The sequence below is a fragment of the Copidosoma floridanum genome, unplaced genomic scaffold (assembly GCF_036245765.1).
Source record: "Copidosoma floridanum isolate Cflo_tuat_1 unplaced genomic scaffold, Cflo_Japanese_pri ptg000008l, whole genome shotgun sequence".
In the NCBI taxonomy this organism is placed as follows: Eukaryota; Metazoa; Arthropoda; class Insecta; order Hymenoptera; family Encyrtidae; genus Copidosoma; species Copidosoma floridanum.
The window spans coordinates 5,272,370-5,292,610 of record NW_028321885.1 but is presented as its reverse complement, the minus strand read 5'-3'; the positions used below and the strand labels follow the sequence as shown (position 1 = coordinate 5,292,610).

General features: G+C 32.1%; 1 protein-coding gene across 1 annotated transcript in view; it reads left to right on the top strand.

The window, feature by feature from the left end:
* The window catches only part of LOC106645729 (COUP transcription factor 2), a 372,603-nt gene that overhangs the window by 13,972 nt on the left and 338,390 nt on the right, over positions 1–20,241 (top strand). Inside the window, exon 2 of the mRNA XM_089589197.1 lies at positions 12,645–12,794. Coding sequence (XP_089445323.1) covers positions 12,645–12,794 — 150 coding nt within the window. The remainder of the gene's footprint in view (positions 1–12,644; positions 12,795–20,241) is intronic.

Genomic DNA, 20,241 nt, shown 5'->3' with positions numbered 1-20,241 from the left:
CCTTTAGGCAGCACGTCTGGACACAACTCCTCCCCCTCTCGCCAAGTCACCTGTCGCTGAAAGTAGTTCTCCACCTCCGATTTTGCATCACTCGTTAGCGCCCTCGATGATGGATTGCATGGCCCTCTTTCTATTGCTGCGGTAGACACGTTGGATATTCTTTACCTCCTACATTCTATCCCGTCTGTGGGGCCACTTACTGCTGTTTTTCCTCTACTTACCTGAGCAGCCCTTCTGAACCTACGAAGAAAAGCGTTCATTCGAGGTATGAGGGCTTCAAGCCGATTGGCGCTCTGAGTGGTGTCGAGCTCGGCCTTGACAGCTGTCTAATCAGCTTTATCCAGCCGTTGCGTCATGCGTCTTTCTGCATGCGCTCATCCGTGGCCTTCCTCTGGGAAGAGGGGTGGATCGTTGGTATTGGTGACGCTGCCGACGAGCGCGTGACTCTCCTCTCTCTCTCTCTCTCTCGTGGCCGCATAGCACTTTCGTCACTCTCTGTTGGCCAGGGGGGGGGGCATGACGTTTGCACCGATGCTATTGTTGAAGCCACTTTTGATAACTTGCAACTCTCCTGGAGCCTCTCCCCACTGCCGATGCTGCTGTTGTTGTTGTTTTTGTTGCTGCTGCTGCTGCTGGTTCTCGGCGCTCATTAAAGCACGATCAAGCCTGACGGCACTACTGCCTTTACCCAGTGTTCAAAGCAAATGATCTCTCACTTTATTGGCCGCTTGTGTATCGCCATTTATTGTCACAGAACTAGACGTCGGCGTCGAAAACATGGACAAAACTGAAAAGTTACTCGTGGTGTTGGGGGGCGACTGCACTTCATTGCTTGCCATCACGCCCGTCCTTGCCCACTGAGGGCTCACCATGTTTGCCGGAGACTCGTGTTCATCCATCAAATCGTCACTAGAGTTCACTCGCACCTGTTCTCTGGTGCACCGTACCAGTGGGATATCTGATGTTGTGATAGCGGGGTGGATGCCCGTTTGTGCTCAGGAGTCGGCCCAGCGGCCGCGTTTTGTATTCATTACCACGATAGTTGCCACCATTGACACGCCTCTCCCGCGTGGGCCAGAGCTGGCAGTTACTCCCACCTAATAACCGTACGCTTTGCCGTATCCATCATGCCTCACCGTACTCCCCGAAACTCGGTCACGCACTCCTTACAGTGGTGCAAGACGATCTTCTTCAGGTAGTGCTTGTCAGCTGGTGCCGCGTATTCACACCTCCAGCACGCGAATAGTGCGGGCATACCGGAGTATTGCTGTTTCGCGTGGTGGACGAATTTCTCTATTTTTCGTGCACCCTGGTACTTATAATTTATACATAGTGGGCACTCAAGCCGCTCTTGCCTCATGATGGGCAGGAGGATGGTAAACGTCGCACGATCCCCGGTGGCCGTGGCCTTCCTGTTCGGCTCGTCCACGGCGGCCATCGTGAGAATATCGCGCTTATTTTTCTAGGTACTATGCAACAACAACAACGGACGCGTCGCAAAGGATCACAGCACTCACGGCCCCACAGATATCCTCCCAGGACTACCGTCACTTCTGTCCGTAGGCCAGATATTAGGCTGTTAATCCTGATTTGATTGTTGCACGAATATGGCACCACCAGTACTCGCGTGGTTATTATCACTATTTTACTAGTGAATTACCAAAATTACTTTATTTCTATCTTATCTACAAGCAGTAAAGTCAATTAACCAAGTTTAAGCACGGTTCTTCAAATTAGACGTATAACAAATAGAACAGTTAATACATCTCCAATTTACTATTGGACTTTTTTATACTGCATCGAATATATATTGGGTGTTTTAATAATATCCGTCAAAAAAGTTCATGGGTGATGAATGTTGTGAAGTGACATTTACTGGCATGTAGTATTATAATAAATACTACTCTGAAGATTTAAGACAAAGCCAAACTACAGGAAGTTTTTTTTCACCCTTCTAGATATATTTATCCCTGTTCGATGTCGTCCAGCGTCCTTGACTGGGTCGTTCGTCCTATAGCTTCACTCTTTTTCTGCTTTCTATTTATCTCTCTCTCTCTTTCTCTCTCTGTTACCCTGTTCTTCTTGTCTCAGCGGCTTCCATAGTCCTTGACCTGAAGAACTCGTCGTCCTTGAAGAACATAGCAGCTGCTAGACCGGCATGCACACCTCTCTCCTCTTAACACTCTACGCACCTTCTCGAAAACTCTCGCTATTTCTCTTTTTCTCTATCTCTGCTCTTGCTACGAAAACCCACACAAATCAGTGGAACTCTCGCTGCTTGCACTTAGGTGTACAGCTCGAGATACTCCTCGAGACTTACTCACGATCTTTTGCTCGAGCAAATGGCCGCCACCACTGCTGCTGAGACCATTTTTGCCACGTTACATTTTTTTTTCTGTAGTTTGAGATGTAGCAGTTTCAAGGCTACTCACATGGCCTATTCATGATTTTATTTTTCAGAGAAGCCTTTCTATAAAGTACTTTTCTTTGTTCTGTTCAAATTGTAAATATAATTCCTAATGTATTTGACCGCTACAGGTAGTTGCATCAGTCTATTTTTGGGAAGTTTCGTAAATCTGATTAGAAAAAAAGATAACATTTTTTTTTAATTTGTAGAAAGCTTAAAGTGCATCCATTATATCCTGCCACATAATTGCAGATCCAAATTATGTTTGTAATGAAAATTACTATTTCTTCAAGGATTTCAAAGATTTTACTTAAGGTAGAGAGTAATGCTTCTTCTAATAGTCACATTTCGGTTAATTTTAGTAAAGCAATTACATTTATTCTTAAAAGTACGTATTATGCTTCTGTGTACTAGTCTAAAAAAGCTTAAGGCTTGATGCTTGAATCGTTACAAATAGGTATCGTTTTTCTGACATCTGTTAAAAAAATAATTTAAATGGGTGCTCAGGTTGATTTATTTATGTTATACAAGCTGATAACAGTTTATAAAGAGGCGTTGATGAAAAACTTTTTATAGAAATGGGTATAATTTTTGGTTGCAAAGTTGTTGGAGATCATTTTTAGGTGTTTTGATAAGGTCTTTCACTATTTCAGTGCTTAAAGGGTTAGTGATTTTGTTTTTAGTTGATTTAGTTGTGCTTCAATTTAAAAACAATGTAAGTAACAAGTCCCTTTATAAGCGTCAATAAAACGTGGTGTTTTTATGTATGAGTTGAGGGGGTAATTAAGTAAATAGTAGTTATTATTAAAGAAGGATTTATTTTATGTTTTAATAATAGTCTTTTAAAATTTCAAATATTATCTTACAAATGATAAGCCCCTGATTCTTATGTCGTGGTTTTTTAACTGAACTTTTACGCATGATTACTTGAATTGAGTGTGCAGTGCATAGTTTCTGACAATGTTTGTATGACGTATATTTTTATGAATTTGTTTTACTAGAAGTAATCTCCTTATACATTCACGTATGCTAGACAATCTAACTTTTACAGCACTTTTGTGGTAACCGGTGATGTAAGTTGAGTAATGCGTCGATGATTTACTTGACGTAATAAAAAGCTTAGTTTAATAATTACCCAAACTTTGTTAATTTGATCACAAATACTACTACAAGCATTGAAACAGTTCAAATGAATGCTTGATTTTATAACTAGCTTACTCATTGCCTACCACTCGCCGAAAGAATACGAGCCTGTAGGGTGTCGGACTTTATATAAATCTTAAATAAGATCAATAATTCTAGGCAGGACTAGATGTGTCAGGGAGTAGAAGCAAATTTAATAAGCTTATTTCTGGAAATGGTGCAGTTTTCTGACCTAAACCAGGCGTAGACTTTAAAGGGTTATGACATAAAAGAGTTGAAATCGTTGGTGATCAGGCAACTGATTGTTTGAACTTTGGTATTGATTGATAAGTGTGGCTGCTAAGTAGGGGATGCCATATGCACGAAAAATTTTTGTTACCAGAATAATCTATACCAAAAGTGATGAGTATAGAAAAATAGCGTACAGGCCTTTAAAATTCTGCAACCAGTCTCACATTTTTACATACTTTTCTGGATCAACAGACAATCTGTGACGAGTCAGTTTTATAACTATACTAGTACAAGTTTTTCAATAGCGCTGGTACAGGATTTTTCTGTACCATGCATAGTCTATTCAATTTGTATACTGCGCATGGCTTCTATACTGTACTGCGAACTGTGCATAGTACACGTGCTGATGTGTAGTGAAGGAATATATATATATATACATATATATATATATATGCATGTATAAAATTCTCACGGTGTCATTTTATTTACATGCTGTATGAAATGTTTGGCTCAATAAATATTCTTTGCAAATGAAAAACAATCATGTAACACGAAAGTGACTAGAAGTACTTACTCTACTAATCACTACATTTTATCTTGTTATACTCATACTTATATACTATACTTTATATTATGTTGTGGTTGGATTCTAATATCCTAACCCTTTGAACTTTTGGCCAACCACTGCCAACAGCATGGATCATGTTTTTTTTTTTTTAATGTAAAATGTCGAATCTCGAAGAATGTTGGTTATTTCTTATTTTTGTAGCTTATTCTTCAATAAAGATAATTTTAATCGATCGGTACTCGTTAATGTTGATTTTCCGAACATGTCAGCGGTTTTTTAACTTTTACATTAAAATTATTTAGTAACTAATATTTTTGCCTCTTCATAATGATTTACTTATGTATGTCAAACTAAGTAGTGCATTAGATTTATGGACCTTTTCCAAAAAAATACACGGCGAATATAATTGACATAATGCATGCATCAACATTACTATAAATACACACACACACGCGCGCGCACACATACGTGAGAAAATTTACATAAATTGTGTGCATGCAATATATATCCATACATGTTGGTGACTGTTCGTTACAAGTACAGCTACAAACATTCTGAATGCTCCCACTGGCCAACTACGTTTCTGTACGGGTACAGAAAAAACCCGTACCACGTTTCAAATTTTTTCGTACTAAGCATCAGAAAAAGTTATACTCGATAAGGTAGTTTAAAGTATGCTCCCACTACAAATATATCTGTACTAGAACATATTTTTCTTGTAAGAAGTATCAAAAATGCTTGCACTAACATAAAGAACCTGTTTTTTTGGTAACAACAATTTTTCGTGTGGTGGCTGTTACTACAAGTGGTTGGCCATTATTAGAAATAACAACACTCAGAAATTTTCTTTATTTCTGTCTCTTTTACATAAGTTTCAAAAAAAAGGGCAGATTTCACGGAAGACAATAGCAAATAGTAAAAAATAAAGCCAAAATAATAGTGAAACTTGAAGTCAGCATTTCAATTATAACGACACATAAAAATTTAAATTTAAAAACAATTTAGTTCATAGGCCAATTCATCCAACTATGCTTCTAACGCAAAGATCAATTTAAAAACACTCACGTATACTTAATATACCCAGACGGCATCCACAAAACATAAAGAATTCTTTATGAATTCACCAAGGAACTTGTTTTTGTATTCGCAAAGTGTTCCTAAAGTGTTCTTACAGTATTCCTATAATATTTAACTCATGTTTCCTCTTTTGAATTCTTTACAAGTTTGCCAAGCGTTCTTTTTTTTTTAATTTTAATCCGTAAAGAGTTCTTAAAGTATTCATTTTGATCCCACGGTACTTAAAAATTAGACTTCAATAAAAAATTATTTCGTCAACAATTCGGTTTTCTTCTGTACACACTTACTCACTTAAGCTTCAGATATACATTAATATCCGAAAGAAAGTCTGCAGACAAGTGGAATCGAACCCAAGTTTCTAGAGCCTGCATGTGACACAAACACGCTTCACCACTCGGCTATCGAGGATTCGGAAGTCCTCTAACATTAAACGCCTACATTAACTATTTACAAAAACTATGATTCTTCGTTATTTGAATTCCCTCTTATAACTCAAAAATTGTGTGAAACATCTCTCTGCTCTTCTCGCTTATGGACAACGCTATCTTATAACTTTTTATTACACGCGCACTTATCTCTACATATTATGGCAACGTCGTACGATCTGTATTATGTTTAATTGTAAGTACATGATCTTATAATGACAATTATGGAATAAAGTCTTCGGACGTATGATAAAAATTATTTTTAACACAAATAAATACCAAATTGAGATAGCAAAATAAATCGTATAATCATAGCGAGCTTCCATATTTAGAACAAGCTTTGGAGCTTCACCATAAACTTAATTAACTTTCGACCTTAAGACTTCCAGTGCTTTTGTGGCACAGATGGCTCGCACGCATGTCTATCGTCTCGTTTTTGCATTCTCGGGTTCGAATCTCAGTATGAAAGATGACTTTTTTTCTGTTCTAGTGGTCTTACTGGTTATTCTATATTTTTTACTCAACAAACTCTTTTATTATTAATACTTATGCAGACATTTGAATTTAAATTAAATATTAAATACCTTGAATAATTTTATTTTCATCGTCCAATAAGCTCCAGATTGCATTTTTGAATCTTATACATATTTCTTCATTTAACTTTTATTCGATTCATATAAATAAGTTTTTTGCTATTTCGAGAAAAAAATAATAAATAGGATGTCGTATAAAAATTTTTTTATAACTTAATAATAATCCTACAGATTTATTTTGAATTTTAGCGATAGCTTATTTCGTGTCGTTTGAGTTGTTCAAAAGTAAAGCAGTGTTAAAAAACAATAAAAAATTTATGCTCAAACATAAAAAGTCTCAAAATGATATCTAAATAAAGTTTAATTTATTTTTTGTAGCAACAGGTGAAAATCAATTAAGTAGTGCACCATAATAAACTTTTACTACCTTATTAAATATTTAATTTTTACTTACGTGTCTACCTAATTAATAGTAATAGAAGACTTCAAGTGAAAAAAGTTAATAAATAATTAATAAGGCTTTTAAAGTGATTTAAAAAAAATCAGATCACATGGACGAAGAGTTGAGTCCAAGAATGCAAAAACGAAATGACGAACTTACACGCGAGCCATCTGCGTTAAGGGAAAGCTGTGTACGCTACAGTCAAAAGTCACTTATATTTACAACAAAGCTCCAAGGCTTGTCCTAAACATCGCTGGGGCTTGCTGGAATTATTACATTTATTTTGCAATCTCAACTTGGCATGTGTTCGTATTGATAATAATTTCGATTACACGCGCAAAAACTTAAAATAATAATTTTCAACGTCACAAAAAAACTCTGTGAAATTACATCACCGTAACTGCAACCTTTCTCCAGTACACACCTTAAATTTTTTTCCACCCTAACAAGAATTAAATAAAATTATATGAAATTACGTACTTCACGATCACAGATGAGTATAAAGATTTATTAATTTTACTCATCATAAGCTGTAGGCCAAGCTCCGGAGGTTGTCGATGAACTTATGTGACTTCCAAACTATCATGACACAATATCTCGATAGTTCAGACGGTTAAGGCTTACACCTATAGGGAGATTATTTTGCATTGCTCGCTTCTATCCTCATTGTCACCATCATTTCTTTTTTATTTTTTTCTTTTTTTTTTTTTTTCTAATGTGATGGAATATTCTGTTCCATTTTCTTAGTATAACTTTTATTTAAATTTATGTACGTTGTCAACTCTTTTTGTCGAATACATTAAAATAAATAATTTTTTAATGCTGTGTTACGTGAGATTGAAAGGCTGATAAGGAGGTGCATCACAAAAAAAACTTAACTTGTTGGTCAATTATATATTAGCTTCTTGAAGGCAAAGGCATGTGTGCATCTCGCGCGGTGTTTCCTACTTATCTACTGTTCAAATTACTACACCATATTTAAAAATTCTAAAAGTGAAGCTACCTACTGTAAAGCTACTCGAGCGTCTTTTAGGCAAGAGGCCGGGCGATAAGTAGGGAACACCACGCGAGACACACACATGCCTGTGCTTTCAAGAAGCTAATATATAATTAACCAACGAGTTAAGTTCTTTTTGTGACGCACCTCCTTATCAGCTTCTCAATCTCACGTAACACAGCATTGAAAAATTATTTATTTTGATGTATTCAATACAAAGAGTTGACAACGTACATAAATTTGAGTAAAAGTGATACTAAGAAATTAAAACAGAATAGTTCATTACATAAAAAAAAAAAAAAAAAAAAAAAATGATGGTGACAATGAGGATAGAAGCGAGCATTGCAAAATAATCTCCCTATAGATGTAAGCCTTAACCGTCTGAACTATCGAGATATTGTGTCATGATAGTTTGGAAGTCACATATGTTCATCAACAACCTCCGGAGCTTGGCCTACAGCTTATGATGAGTAAAATTAATAAATCTTTATACTTATCTGTGATCGTAAAGTACGTAATTTCATATAATTTTATTTAATGTTTGTTATTGTAATTTCACAAGGTTTTTTTGTGACGATGAAAATTATTATTTAAAGTTTTTGCACGTGTAATCGAAATCATTATCAATACGAACACATACCAAGTTGAGATTGCAAAATAAATGTAATAATTCCAGCAAGCCCCAGCGATGTTTAGGACAAGCCTTGGAGCTTTGTTGTAAATATAAGTGACTTTTGACTGTAGCGTACACAGCTTTCCCTTAACGCAGATGGCTCGCGTGTAAGTTCGTCATTTCGTTTTTGCATTCTTGGACTCAACTCTTCGTCCATGTGATCTGATTTTTTTTAAATCACTTTAAAAGCCTTATTAATTATTTATTAACTTTTTTCACTTGAAGTCTTCTATTACTATTAATTAGGTAGACACGTAAGTAAAAATTAAATATTTATTAAGATAGTAAAAGTTAATTATAGTGCACTACTTAATTGATTTCCGCCTGTTGCTACAAAAAATAAATTGAACTTTATTTAGATATCATTTTGAGACTTTTTTTGTTTGTGCATTAATTTATTATTGTTGTTTAACACTGCTTTACTTTTTAACAACTAAAACGTCACGAAATAAGCTATCGCTAAAATTCAATTAAATCTGAAGAATTATTATTAAGTTATAAGAAAAATTTCTATACGAAATCTTATTTATTATTTTCTTCTCGAAATAGCAAAAAACTTATTTATATGAATCGAATAAAAGTTAAATGAAGAAATATGTATAAGGTTTATTAGTATATATCAGTGCTCTCCGGTGAATTTGGAAATTCAAAGTGATTAGTAATTCGTTGGCGAAATGTGAGAAAATTAATAAATACAAGTTAAGTGTATTTAAATTTTTTTGCGTTGATTCATCAATGCGCAACGTTTCACTGACAATATGCGTCAGCCTCATCAGGCTCCAAATTAAAATTAAAAACACACAATGAGTGATCTGGAAGGCTTAAACACAAAATACAATAAATTTTGATGTAAATTGTTACCGCAGGTACGCGAGAATTCGTAAGTTTGGTTGACTTACTTGTCACCTGTCGTGCTATCGACTGACAATAAATTACAACAACAAGCCAGCGCTTATATAGGCGGAGCCGCAAAGGTAGACGGTAAAGGGCGATGAACTCGATCGGGACATTTAAACTTTCGTAGTAAAGGAAGGTATGCTCTATTAAAGGAAAGCACATCCTTCTTTCTATTGATGTTGTGTTTGTCGAGTTTTATATAAAGCATTTCAGAAATAATTTTTTTTTTGTAATTGGATTTTTTGTCAAGGATTTTAAAGTTATCCCAATCGAATTCATGGTCAAAATTGATTTGGTGTGCACAAACAACGGAGTCAGAGTTTTTACTTTCTATATGTTCACTGATGCGGACCTCCGCCGCTCGCTTTGTTTCACCCACATATGACGCAGTACAATTTTTACAATAAAACTTATGCACTACGTTTGTCTGTTTATGTTTATTCGTTGTATCTTTTTCTCAGCAGACGATATGCTGCAGTATATTGTTAATAAGAGGGTAAGTGTGAATATTGTAGTGTCTTAACATGGTTGAAAGTTTTTCAAAATGATTGTAAATGTATGGTATGCGAATTTTGCAGAAAGGGTAGGTGTTTGTAGTGCTTCTGTTATGATTACTATATTCGTGTCTTTTTAATCTGACCTTTATGTTTTTATTAATAAAGTTAAAAGGGTAATTGTTTTTTATCAACAGGTTTTTCACCCTAGCAATATTCACACCGTGAAAACGTGTACTGGCAAGTAAGATCGCCCTATCAACCAAATTAAAAAAAACATTTCTCTTATAGCTAACTGGATGACCAGAAAAATAATTTAAGATTCGTCCAGAAGAAGTAGGTTTTTCAAACCAGTCAAAATTAAAATAATTAAAATTTCTTACTATCGTCAAGTCTAAAAAGTTAAGTTTCTTGTCATTCTCCATTTCATATGTAAATTGTAGTTTGGGATAATATGAATTAAAAATGTTTAAAATTTGGTTAATATGGTCAACATTAATAAAAAGTAATACATCATCTACAGTACTGTACAGAATTTTTGTTCAATAATACTTTTTTTACTTTTGACAACATTTTTTACCAACAAATTTTCGGCACGCCAATGGGTTCTCCTATTTCACCTTTGTTTGCTGACCTTGTAATGGACGACCTGAAAAATGATTGTCTCTCCATTTAAAAAAATAAATATAACATTATTCCATCTTTTTATTTTCGTTACGTAGATGATGTATCAGTGAACATATGAAAAGTAAAAACTCTGATTCCGTTGTTTGTGCACACCAAATCAATTTTGACCATGAATTCGATTGGGATAACTTTAAAATCCTTGACAAAGAATCTAATTACAGAAAAAGAATTATTTCTGAAATGCTTTATATAAAACTCGACAAACACAACATCAAAAGAAAGAAGGATGTGTTTTCCTTTAATAAAGCATACCTTCCTTTACTACGAAAGTTTAAATGTCCCGATCAAGTTCATCGCCCTTTACCGTCTACCTTTGCGGCTCCGCCTATATGAGCGCTGGCTTGTTGTTGTAATTTATTGTCAGTCGATAGCACGACAGGTGACAAGTAAGTCAACCAAACTTACGAATTCTCGCGTACCTGCGGTAACAATTTACATCAAAATTTATTGTATTTTGTGTTTAAGCCTTCCAGATCACTCATTGTGTGTTTTTAATTTTAATTTGGAGCCTGATGAGGCTGACGCATATTGTCAGTGAAACGTTGCGCATTGATGAATCAACGCAAAAAAATTTAAATACACTTTACTTGTGTTTATTAATTTTCTCACATTTCGCCCCCAACGGATCACTGATCACTTTGAATTTCCAAATATGTATAAGATTCAAAAATGCAATCTGGAGCTTATTGGACAATAAAAATAAAATCATTTAAGGTATTTAATATATAATTCAAATTTAAATGTCTGCATAAGTATTAATAATAAAAAAGTGTGTTGAGTAAAAAATACAGAATAACTAGAAGGACCACTGAAACAAAAAAAAAGTCATCTTCCATACTGAGATTCGAACCCGAGAATGCAAAAACGAAACGATAGACACGCGTGCGAGCCACCTGTGCTACGAAAGCACTGGATGTCTTAAGGTCAAAAGTTAATTATGTTTATGGTGAAGCTCCAAAGCTTGTCCTAAATATGGAAGCTCGCTATGATTACACGATTTATTTCGCAATCTCAATTTGGTATTTATTTGTGTTTAAAATAATTTTTATTACATGTCCGAAGACTTTATTTCATAATTTGCATTACAAGATCATGTACTAACAATAATACATAATCCTGATCGTACGACGTTGCTATAATATGTAGAGATAAGTGCGCGTTTCATAAAAAGTTGTAAGATAGCGTTGTCCATAAGCGAGAAGAGCAGAGAGATTTTTCATACAATTTTTGAATCATAAGAGGGAATTCAAATAACGAAGAATCATAGTTTTTGTAAATAGTTAATGTAAGCGTTTAATGTTAGGGAATTTCTGAATCCTCGATAGCCGAGTGGTGAAGCGTGTTTGTGTCTAACGCGGGCTCTAGCTACCTGGGTTTGATTCCACTTGTCTGCAGACCTTTTTTCGGATATTAATGTATATCCGAAGCCGGAGTGAGTAAGTGTGTACAGAAGATAACCGACTTGTTAACGAAATAATTTTTTATTGAAGTCTAATTTTTAAGTACCGTGGGATTAAAATGAATACTTTAAGAACTTTTTATGGATTAAGATTTAAAAAAAAAGAACTCTTGGCAAACTTGTAAGGAATTCAAAAGAGGGAACATAAGTTAAATATTATTGGAATACTCTAAGAACACTTTAGGAACACTTTGCGAATACAAAAACAAGTTCCTTGGTGAATTCATAAAGAATTCTTTATTATTTGTGGGTGCCGTCTGGGATACAATTTTTTATTGATTAAAAAAAAAATCATTTAAAACAACTAAATTCTGGTGTCAGACAATGTTATTTATTTTATTTCGTTAAGTTAAAATTTGAGTAATTAGTCTAACTACATTTTTTTCTGCCAGCAATGTATGTCATATTATATTCATAAACAAAAAACTTTTGAACCAGAATATTGTTACCCAACTTCCACTTATCAATTAAAACAACTATACTTAATGACTTATGATACACTCAAGCTTACTATTGTTGCAATGTAGAATTTGGTTACTTTAACAATTTACAATTTTAAGGATTAAGTTTTTTTTTGTATTTATCAAATATCAATTATTTTTATTTTCTAGGTTGCAAAAGCTTCTTTAAAAGAAGTGTCAGAAGATGTCTAACTTATTCTTGTCGTAGTAATCGTGATTGTCCTATAGATCAACATCATAGAAATCAATGTCAATTTTGTCGACTTAAGAAGTGTCTCAAAATGGGAATGCGAAAAGAAGGTATATTTTAGTATTAATAGTAAAATAGAAATAAAAACTAAGTAGTTAGTTATATAAATCTTTATTAAAATGTTATAATTAAGTAATTCCTTTAAAAAAAAAGAGTAACAACGCCTGAATTACTTTACGTTTATAGTGTTTTAAGCATCAACTGTGTTATCAAATACCGTAAGAAATTGTAAGGCACTTTGAGACAAGAAATAGCATAACTGTAAGATAACCTTCCTTAGACTTAAAGAGATACAAAAAGATAAACTAAGGTTGCAAGATAAAGACAGTAAAAAATCAAATGAAAACTATTAAACGTAAAAGTACTGTAAAAATTTTTTATCGGTAATACTTGAAAATTTCTGATTTCAACTTTCCTGAATCTGAACAGTAGTTTTCTTTTGTTCTTTTAAAAAGCATGGTAAATATTTGTACAACATTCCAATAGATATAATGTTATCTGGCTTAATAAAACATTTCAGAGAATCACAAAAAATTTATTGAAATGTAAGGACTGAATCTGTAAAGCTTTTTGCTGCAGTAAGGCATATTATTTATTTTTCAGCGCACCAACCACTGAAAATTAAAAAGTGGTCAGATGTATGCATATACTTAAAAGATTCGTAAAAGCAGCAGTAAAATAGTATTGTGTCTGATGACAGACACCTACTTACATTTTTTTACTTTGTTAACTAATTGTTAGAGTGCCTATTTATGGGCTGATTAAAATGTTAAGACTGTAATCCGAATCTTTAGTGCCAAAATTAATTTAAACTAACGTTAATCTGACACACATACAGTTAATCTTAAACTGCAAATCTGGTACTCGATTCACTAAAAATCTGTGTTGCGTAATTTCATTATAGCGATTTACACTGATTTAGGCATTAGAACTAACAAATTTCATTATCTATAGTCTTCTGTTTCTCTGACTAAAACAAAATAATTTATTGCTCGTCAAACGTCAGTTTGTATCAAATTATGTAGCAAAGACTTAACTGACAATTTTATATTCTTAAACTGCTTTTTGACAGCATCTGTACAATAGTCGATGAAAACTTATACGCAACTATTCTAAAGATATACATTTCTTGTTACTGCATTAAAGGTTTATCATACTTAAAATAACACTAAAGTAAGATAGTGATCTTTAAAATCAGATTTCTTGTTGCAAATTTTGATATATAGCGATCATGTTTAGCTTATTACATAAATATTTTGTACGTTTAGGGACATGAAAGTTTCTGGTTAAAAGAGACAGTTTTTTTTCATCAAGTAAACAGTGTTCTCTGGTTATTCGACTTATTTAATAAAATATAATAGAGTTTGCCTTGCCCTTACATCAAGTCAAGAGACATCTAGTAACTTTTGTTTTGATATTAACTGCTCTGAAACTTTAATTAAGAAATTTAATTTTGTAGGATAATTTTTTGTTTAATTTATACTCAAATAAGTTTGATCTTATACTTGTAGTAATTATTAGATGGCTTCATAAATTTTTTTTTAGAGTAACTGAAGGCATTCCACGGTAAAAACCTTTTTGTTAAACGATTTACTTCGAATAAGTTAGTGCTACGTGTAGCCAGTGCCACCTGTTGTAATTAATGGAACTGCTCGAATGCATGTAAATGATGCAATCGCGCATGGACAAAACGTATAAAAGAATTATTTTTTAATCATTTTTCGCAAAATTTTTTTTAGCTATATATGCGTGATTATATACGTCAAATTTTTAAAAGCAAACGTATTTTTAATATAAATCATATTACGTTTCGTGGTGTCACTGAACAAAAATACAAGGATATAGGCTTTTTTGCACCTGGATTATGAGTTTTATCTCTAAGTTGTCTCAATGTAAAATAAAGAAGTCTCTTAAGAAAAGGTGTTATAAAATACTAAAATGTTCTTGTACATGTCGTGCTGGAACTGATGCAAAATATAAGGAATCTGTGGGTTTTCTAATTTATCTATGTCAGTAAAAATATGGTAATAAAGACTATTTACTTAAATATACAGTGCAAGACAAGAAGATTTATTTACTTTTTAGTACAAAAACAGAAAAATTAAAACTGTAATTTGCCTTTATTTACCATGTTTATCTAATAATTTTGAATTATACTTCTAACAAAGAGCTATATAAGAATTACTGAAAGTGGCTTCAGCAACAGCAACAACAGCAAGCAGAAACCACAAAATTAAATTCATCTTGCCAAAACTTTAAATCAATTCAGATTAAGGAACTAGTAGAAAAACTGCACGAAGCATTAGGAACGCCAAAATAGCCGTAGTAATAAGCTATAGCTGTAAGTTATTTAGCAATCGTATAAGTGAATATAAATAGTTTTAAAATAATTTGAAGAAATTATTTTGATAGAAAACCATTTATCTAGGAAAACGAAAAAATGCTAATCACAAATTTCCCACAAACATTTTCTGTTTACTTTAATATTTTTTATTCTATTACTAAAAATAAGTTGTGAAATAATTGTCACGGCTCATTTGAAACTTTACTTATCATTTTACTAATGACATATACTAACAGAGAATTAAAAAAAAAATGTCTTTGGGCTAAGGCAAAATTACCGATGAATCACATTTTGTATAGAAGGTTCAATAGAAACTTGCAATAAGCCCGCTCATAGCCGGGGTTCAATCGAGGTATGCGATACATCGCAATATATCAAAAAAGTGTAGTGGTATCAAGACGTCAATCACCTTAAACTGCATTCAAAATAGTTTATGGTTACGGCACGTTTCATTTTACTCTCGATATATCGAATACCCCGATCGAACCCCTGCTATTCCTACCAGTGTTACTCACGCTAGTAAGATAAGAAAATTGCTCTATATGATGAGGTACAGTGTTTCCTTGGGAGCACTGTATTCTTCTCCACATATTATTTTTCTCACTTCAACAAGTGTTAGATAGATGGAAGCCCCTTACTTCTACTCTTTGTTTGAGTTGTCTCCTTCGAATTTCGGTGCTAGTGTCCTGTATTTATTGTTGTATTAAAAAGTCAGACAAACTGTCAAAATAAGTAGTCCGTACTTATTGTAACAAGTATTTTAACTGTGTTGACTTTTTTATACATACATAGTATTTTTTGGGACCTTCTATCTTGTGGATCTTTCATGTTTGTTTCGTTGTTGTTCCGTCTTATACAGAAAATTAGAAGTACAAGTTAAAATTTGTTTTTATCCTTTCCTAAATAGTGTTAAGCTAGCATACAATAACAATCACTTATTTGAAGTATGCAGCGTATTAGAAGTTGATCAAACATAGCACGCACTAATTCAAAGTATGTGGCGTTATCAATGTGTTTAAAAATACTAACAGAATAGTGAAAATAAAGAATAAATAAAATTATTAACACATCTTCCATATCACACTCAGAATATGTAAAATGTTTATCAACCTTGACAAATTCAGCTTTTACGCATTCAAGCCTTCAGAGGCTATTACCAATTTTTTCCTTTCAAAGTAGCTACATTTTTCAAGGTACATGTAAATCTAATGTTGACTCCTTGTCTAGACTATTATGAAAGTTTAACTAATGCTAGTATGTAAAAACTATTCTTAAAAAAAAAAAGAAGAGATAATGCACACTTAATTGTCACTTTTCTCTTTCTGACACAGAAAAGTTCAAAGCGAGGAAACGTGAGAAAATAATCCCTCACCCAATTGGGCGAAATGTTTTCCAGAGTGTTAGCTTACTAACTTGAGCTCGTAGCGTCTTCTACGAGCGTTACCGTGTCACCATAGACTGCTGATCGCTCATTTTTGCATAAAAAAGTAAAGTTTTTCGATCATAAGTCAAAAGGAAAAGTAGTTCCACCTGGAGGTAATCTATACAGTGCTACGCCAACAAACCCTAAGGGTAAATGTAGGTATTACTGACAGTGATGAAATTACCGCCACTTGAAGTAAAATGACGAGTAGTAATTGTTAATAATTTAATATTATGCCTAATTAATATTACAGTGAACTAGATGTATTGCAGATGAAACTATCGTAGTAACATATCAACAATTTAATTCTAAATTGATTAAAAAAATAATTAAATGTGTGCAAGCTTGTTTACATTTCAAAAGTATAGTCCATCGTTTAAAATCAATGTGTTTCAAGTAACTTTTTTATAAATACATCACCCGTTAACTACGTTCAAAATTTAAAGGCATATGAAGTCATTGTTATTGTTTCACAGTAATTCTACAAAATATATATTCATCACATGGATTTTATTTTATTTAAATGATAGTATTACCTATAGTTTCAGCGCCTGTAACTATATAACTGTCATCAGCTTTCTTTAGCCGTGAAACATAACCTACTATTATATTATGTAAGCGTGACAAAATCGTTGTTAAGTTTATTTTTGTGGCATTATTTTTTTCTACACATGCATAGCATAAGCATCTACTAGGAAAATAAAAGAAAAAAGAATTCTGGCTTACTTAACTTGGTTTAATAGAAACTTTTTTCATCCATAGGTTCGTATCACTGCAAAGAAACATAAAAAAACTTATTTACATCATAGCATGATCATGAAAAATTATTGGTGCTTGTATTATAATAGAACTTTTTAAAACAATCCCTCAACATCATTCTCACTTTTACATTCATAATCCAAAAATAAAAAAAAATGTATGCTTCTACTACAGACATGCAAACAGTTACAATTTTGAGTTCAACTGAATTACAATTCAATTTTCGAAATAAAACTTTGTAAAATATAACAAACAACTCAAAACCATCTTTAGATTCGATTTCTGGATATTGACATTGCCTACTAAAAATATCTTTTACTTGAGTAGCAAAAAACAGAATAAAAAAAGCTTTTATTTGTTATATCTGATCCTTAGTGGCAACAAGTGGTTGAAAAAAAAGAGACCCAGAAAAGTATAAAGGAGAAGATTGTTTTGTTAAAAAATTAATTAAAGTTAAAAATCAGGAAAACCAGAAAAAAGACCAAGGAGAGAGAAAGAAAGGTATTTGAAGAAGTGAAATTAGGATTGAAAAAAAAAGGAAACTAGTAAAGGAACAACAACTAGTTGTGCAATTCAAAGCAAAACATAAGACAACATAATTCAATGTATTGAAATCCAAAAAAAAGAATCTGTGACCAAGCAAATCAGTGATTTGCAAAAGCAATCAGATTCTGTTACTGATTTATAATTATTATTTTTTGTACACAAAAGTTAAATGTTTTAGAAAAAAAGTTATATTATGAGAATTAAAGAGTTTAACGTCTTTACGAAACATTATTTTATATTTCAATAAATAAATTTATTTTACTCAATAAGATAATAAACGTTTATTTTTCTAATGTTACAAGTATTTAGATAATAGCTCACAAGTCTGAATAACGTATGAACGAATAAAATGTTATTGATTCTTTTTTACGCTACACTTTTTAATTCATGAATATCCAGTTTAACACTTTTAAAAAACCGGGATGACAGTAATTAAAGTAGTGGCAGTAATTAGGTGTCAGTAATACAAACACAGTGGCAGTAATACCAGCATTTGGTGCACTGAATAAAAGTTCAATTGTTATTATACTTTACAATTTTCATCATTTAAATTATTATTTTATGGTAACTAAGTATAGAAGCTTTTAATAAAATGGAAAATAAAGTTTATATATTAATACATGCGTATGTTGAAAGCTTTTACGTATATCCTGAACGAAAAAATGTCAGTAATACCTACATTCACCCCTACATGTTATTTATTGAACAAAATGATTCCACACAGCTGAAGTTAAACACCATACAAAACTATTCAACACATAATTTTTTCGTTGAATTTAAATAAGGGCTGATTCTGCATAGGTAAAGAATCAATATTAACTATAGGTAAAACAGCTAGTCAAGTTGAACACAAGTATCAAAAAGTAAACTTTTTTCTACTTGCATGTTAACATCAAGTGAAACTGTTACTTTTAGCCCCTGTTATTACTGTAGGCCGATGGGCAGAAAAGTTTTTTGTGATCTCCGGGCCCAAACTAATTTTTTACCCTGCTGTTATTAGAAATTATTAGAAGTAAAGTTATTTTTTTTAAATTACTCATATACTAAACTGGAGAAAACAAGAATTCATTGCAATTTACAAATTATAGTGTATTAGGTACAAAGAGAATATCAAATTTTTTTCCGTAAATCTAATTGAACAGCCTTCACTGTACTAACAATCGTAGTCAGCTAGATATGCAACTGTCACTCCCTAGAAGTAACTTGTTTGGTCCTAATACTTGGGAGCATAAGACATTAACTAGACCAGATGAGCTCCAGAAATAAAAAAATATGGTGGTAACATGTATTTATCTATGAGTACTTATTTTCTTTGATAACCGTGAAAACAAGCGTTTCTTAAAAAAAATTACAATGATAGAAAATATTTTTCTTTACAAAAGCAAAAAAGTAAAAAGTTATTGCAGATCAATACATCTCTGTAGATTTAAAAATGTAAGCCAAATACAGTTAAGACCATCACTATGAGGCTCACGGTAGTTTAGCCCATTGTCAACGTTTTTTTTTTTTTTTTAAAGTGTTCTTTAAATTATTAAATTACTTAAAAGTGCACTAAAATGCTAGTTATATAGTTATATGATTCCTATGCCTACTATATGAAGTAAGCGATAAAGAAAAGTGCGAAAGTGCGATACACCAGGCCCTAACAGCACCGAAATATTTTATAAATATTTTAGAAATATTTTATTTCATTGTAAAATATTTAAAAAATAATTTCAAGCATATTTATAAAATATTTATAAAACATGAAATGTCCTAGGTAAAAAATATTTTGATGAAATGTTTCATAATAATGTTTTAAAATATTATTAAAAATATTTTTTAAATATACATGCAATATTTATAAAATATTTCGTTTAAAAGTTTTAAAATATTTTTCATAAATATATTTATACATATTGTAGAAATATTTTAAAACGTTATTATGATATATTTTATAAAAATATTTTTAACCTAGGACATTTTATTTTTATAAATATTTCATAAATATACTTGTAATCAATTCAAAAATATTTCACAATGAAATAAAATATTTCTAAAATATTTCTAAAATATTTTAGTAATGTTTCATTTCATTGTGAAATATTTTAAAAATGATTCCATGCATATTTATAAAATACTTATAAAACATGAAATGTTCTAGTTAAAAAATATTTTGATGATACATATCATGATGTTTAAAAATATTTTAAAAGTATTCCTATAATATACTTTATTATTTATTTATAAAATATTTTTAATGTGTTTTCATACCAGGAGAGTACACAAATGTTTTATTGTATTAACCTTTTAAACTTATTTTAAATTATGTGTGAATCTCAAAATGCTTGATGGGATGAGCTATTTCGTAAAAAAAATATTGTTAAACATTTGTAAATTATTTCTAAAATATATTTTAAATGTTCAAAAAAAGTAGTTAAATTTG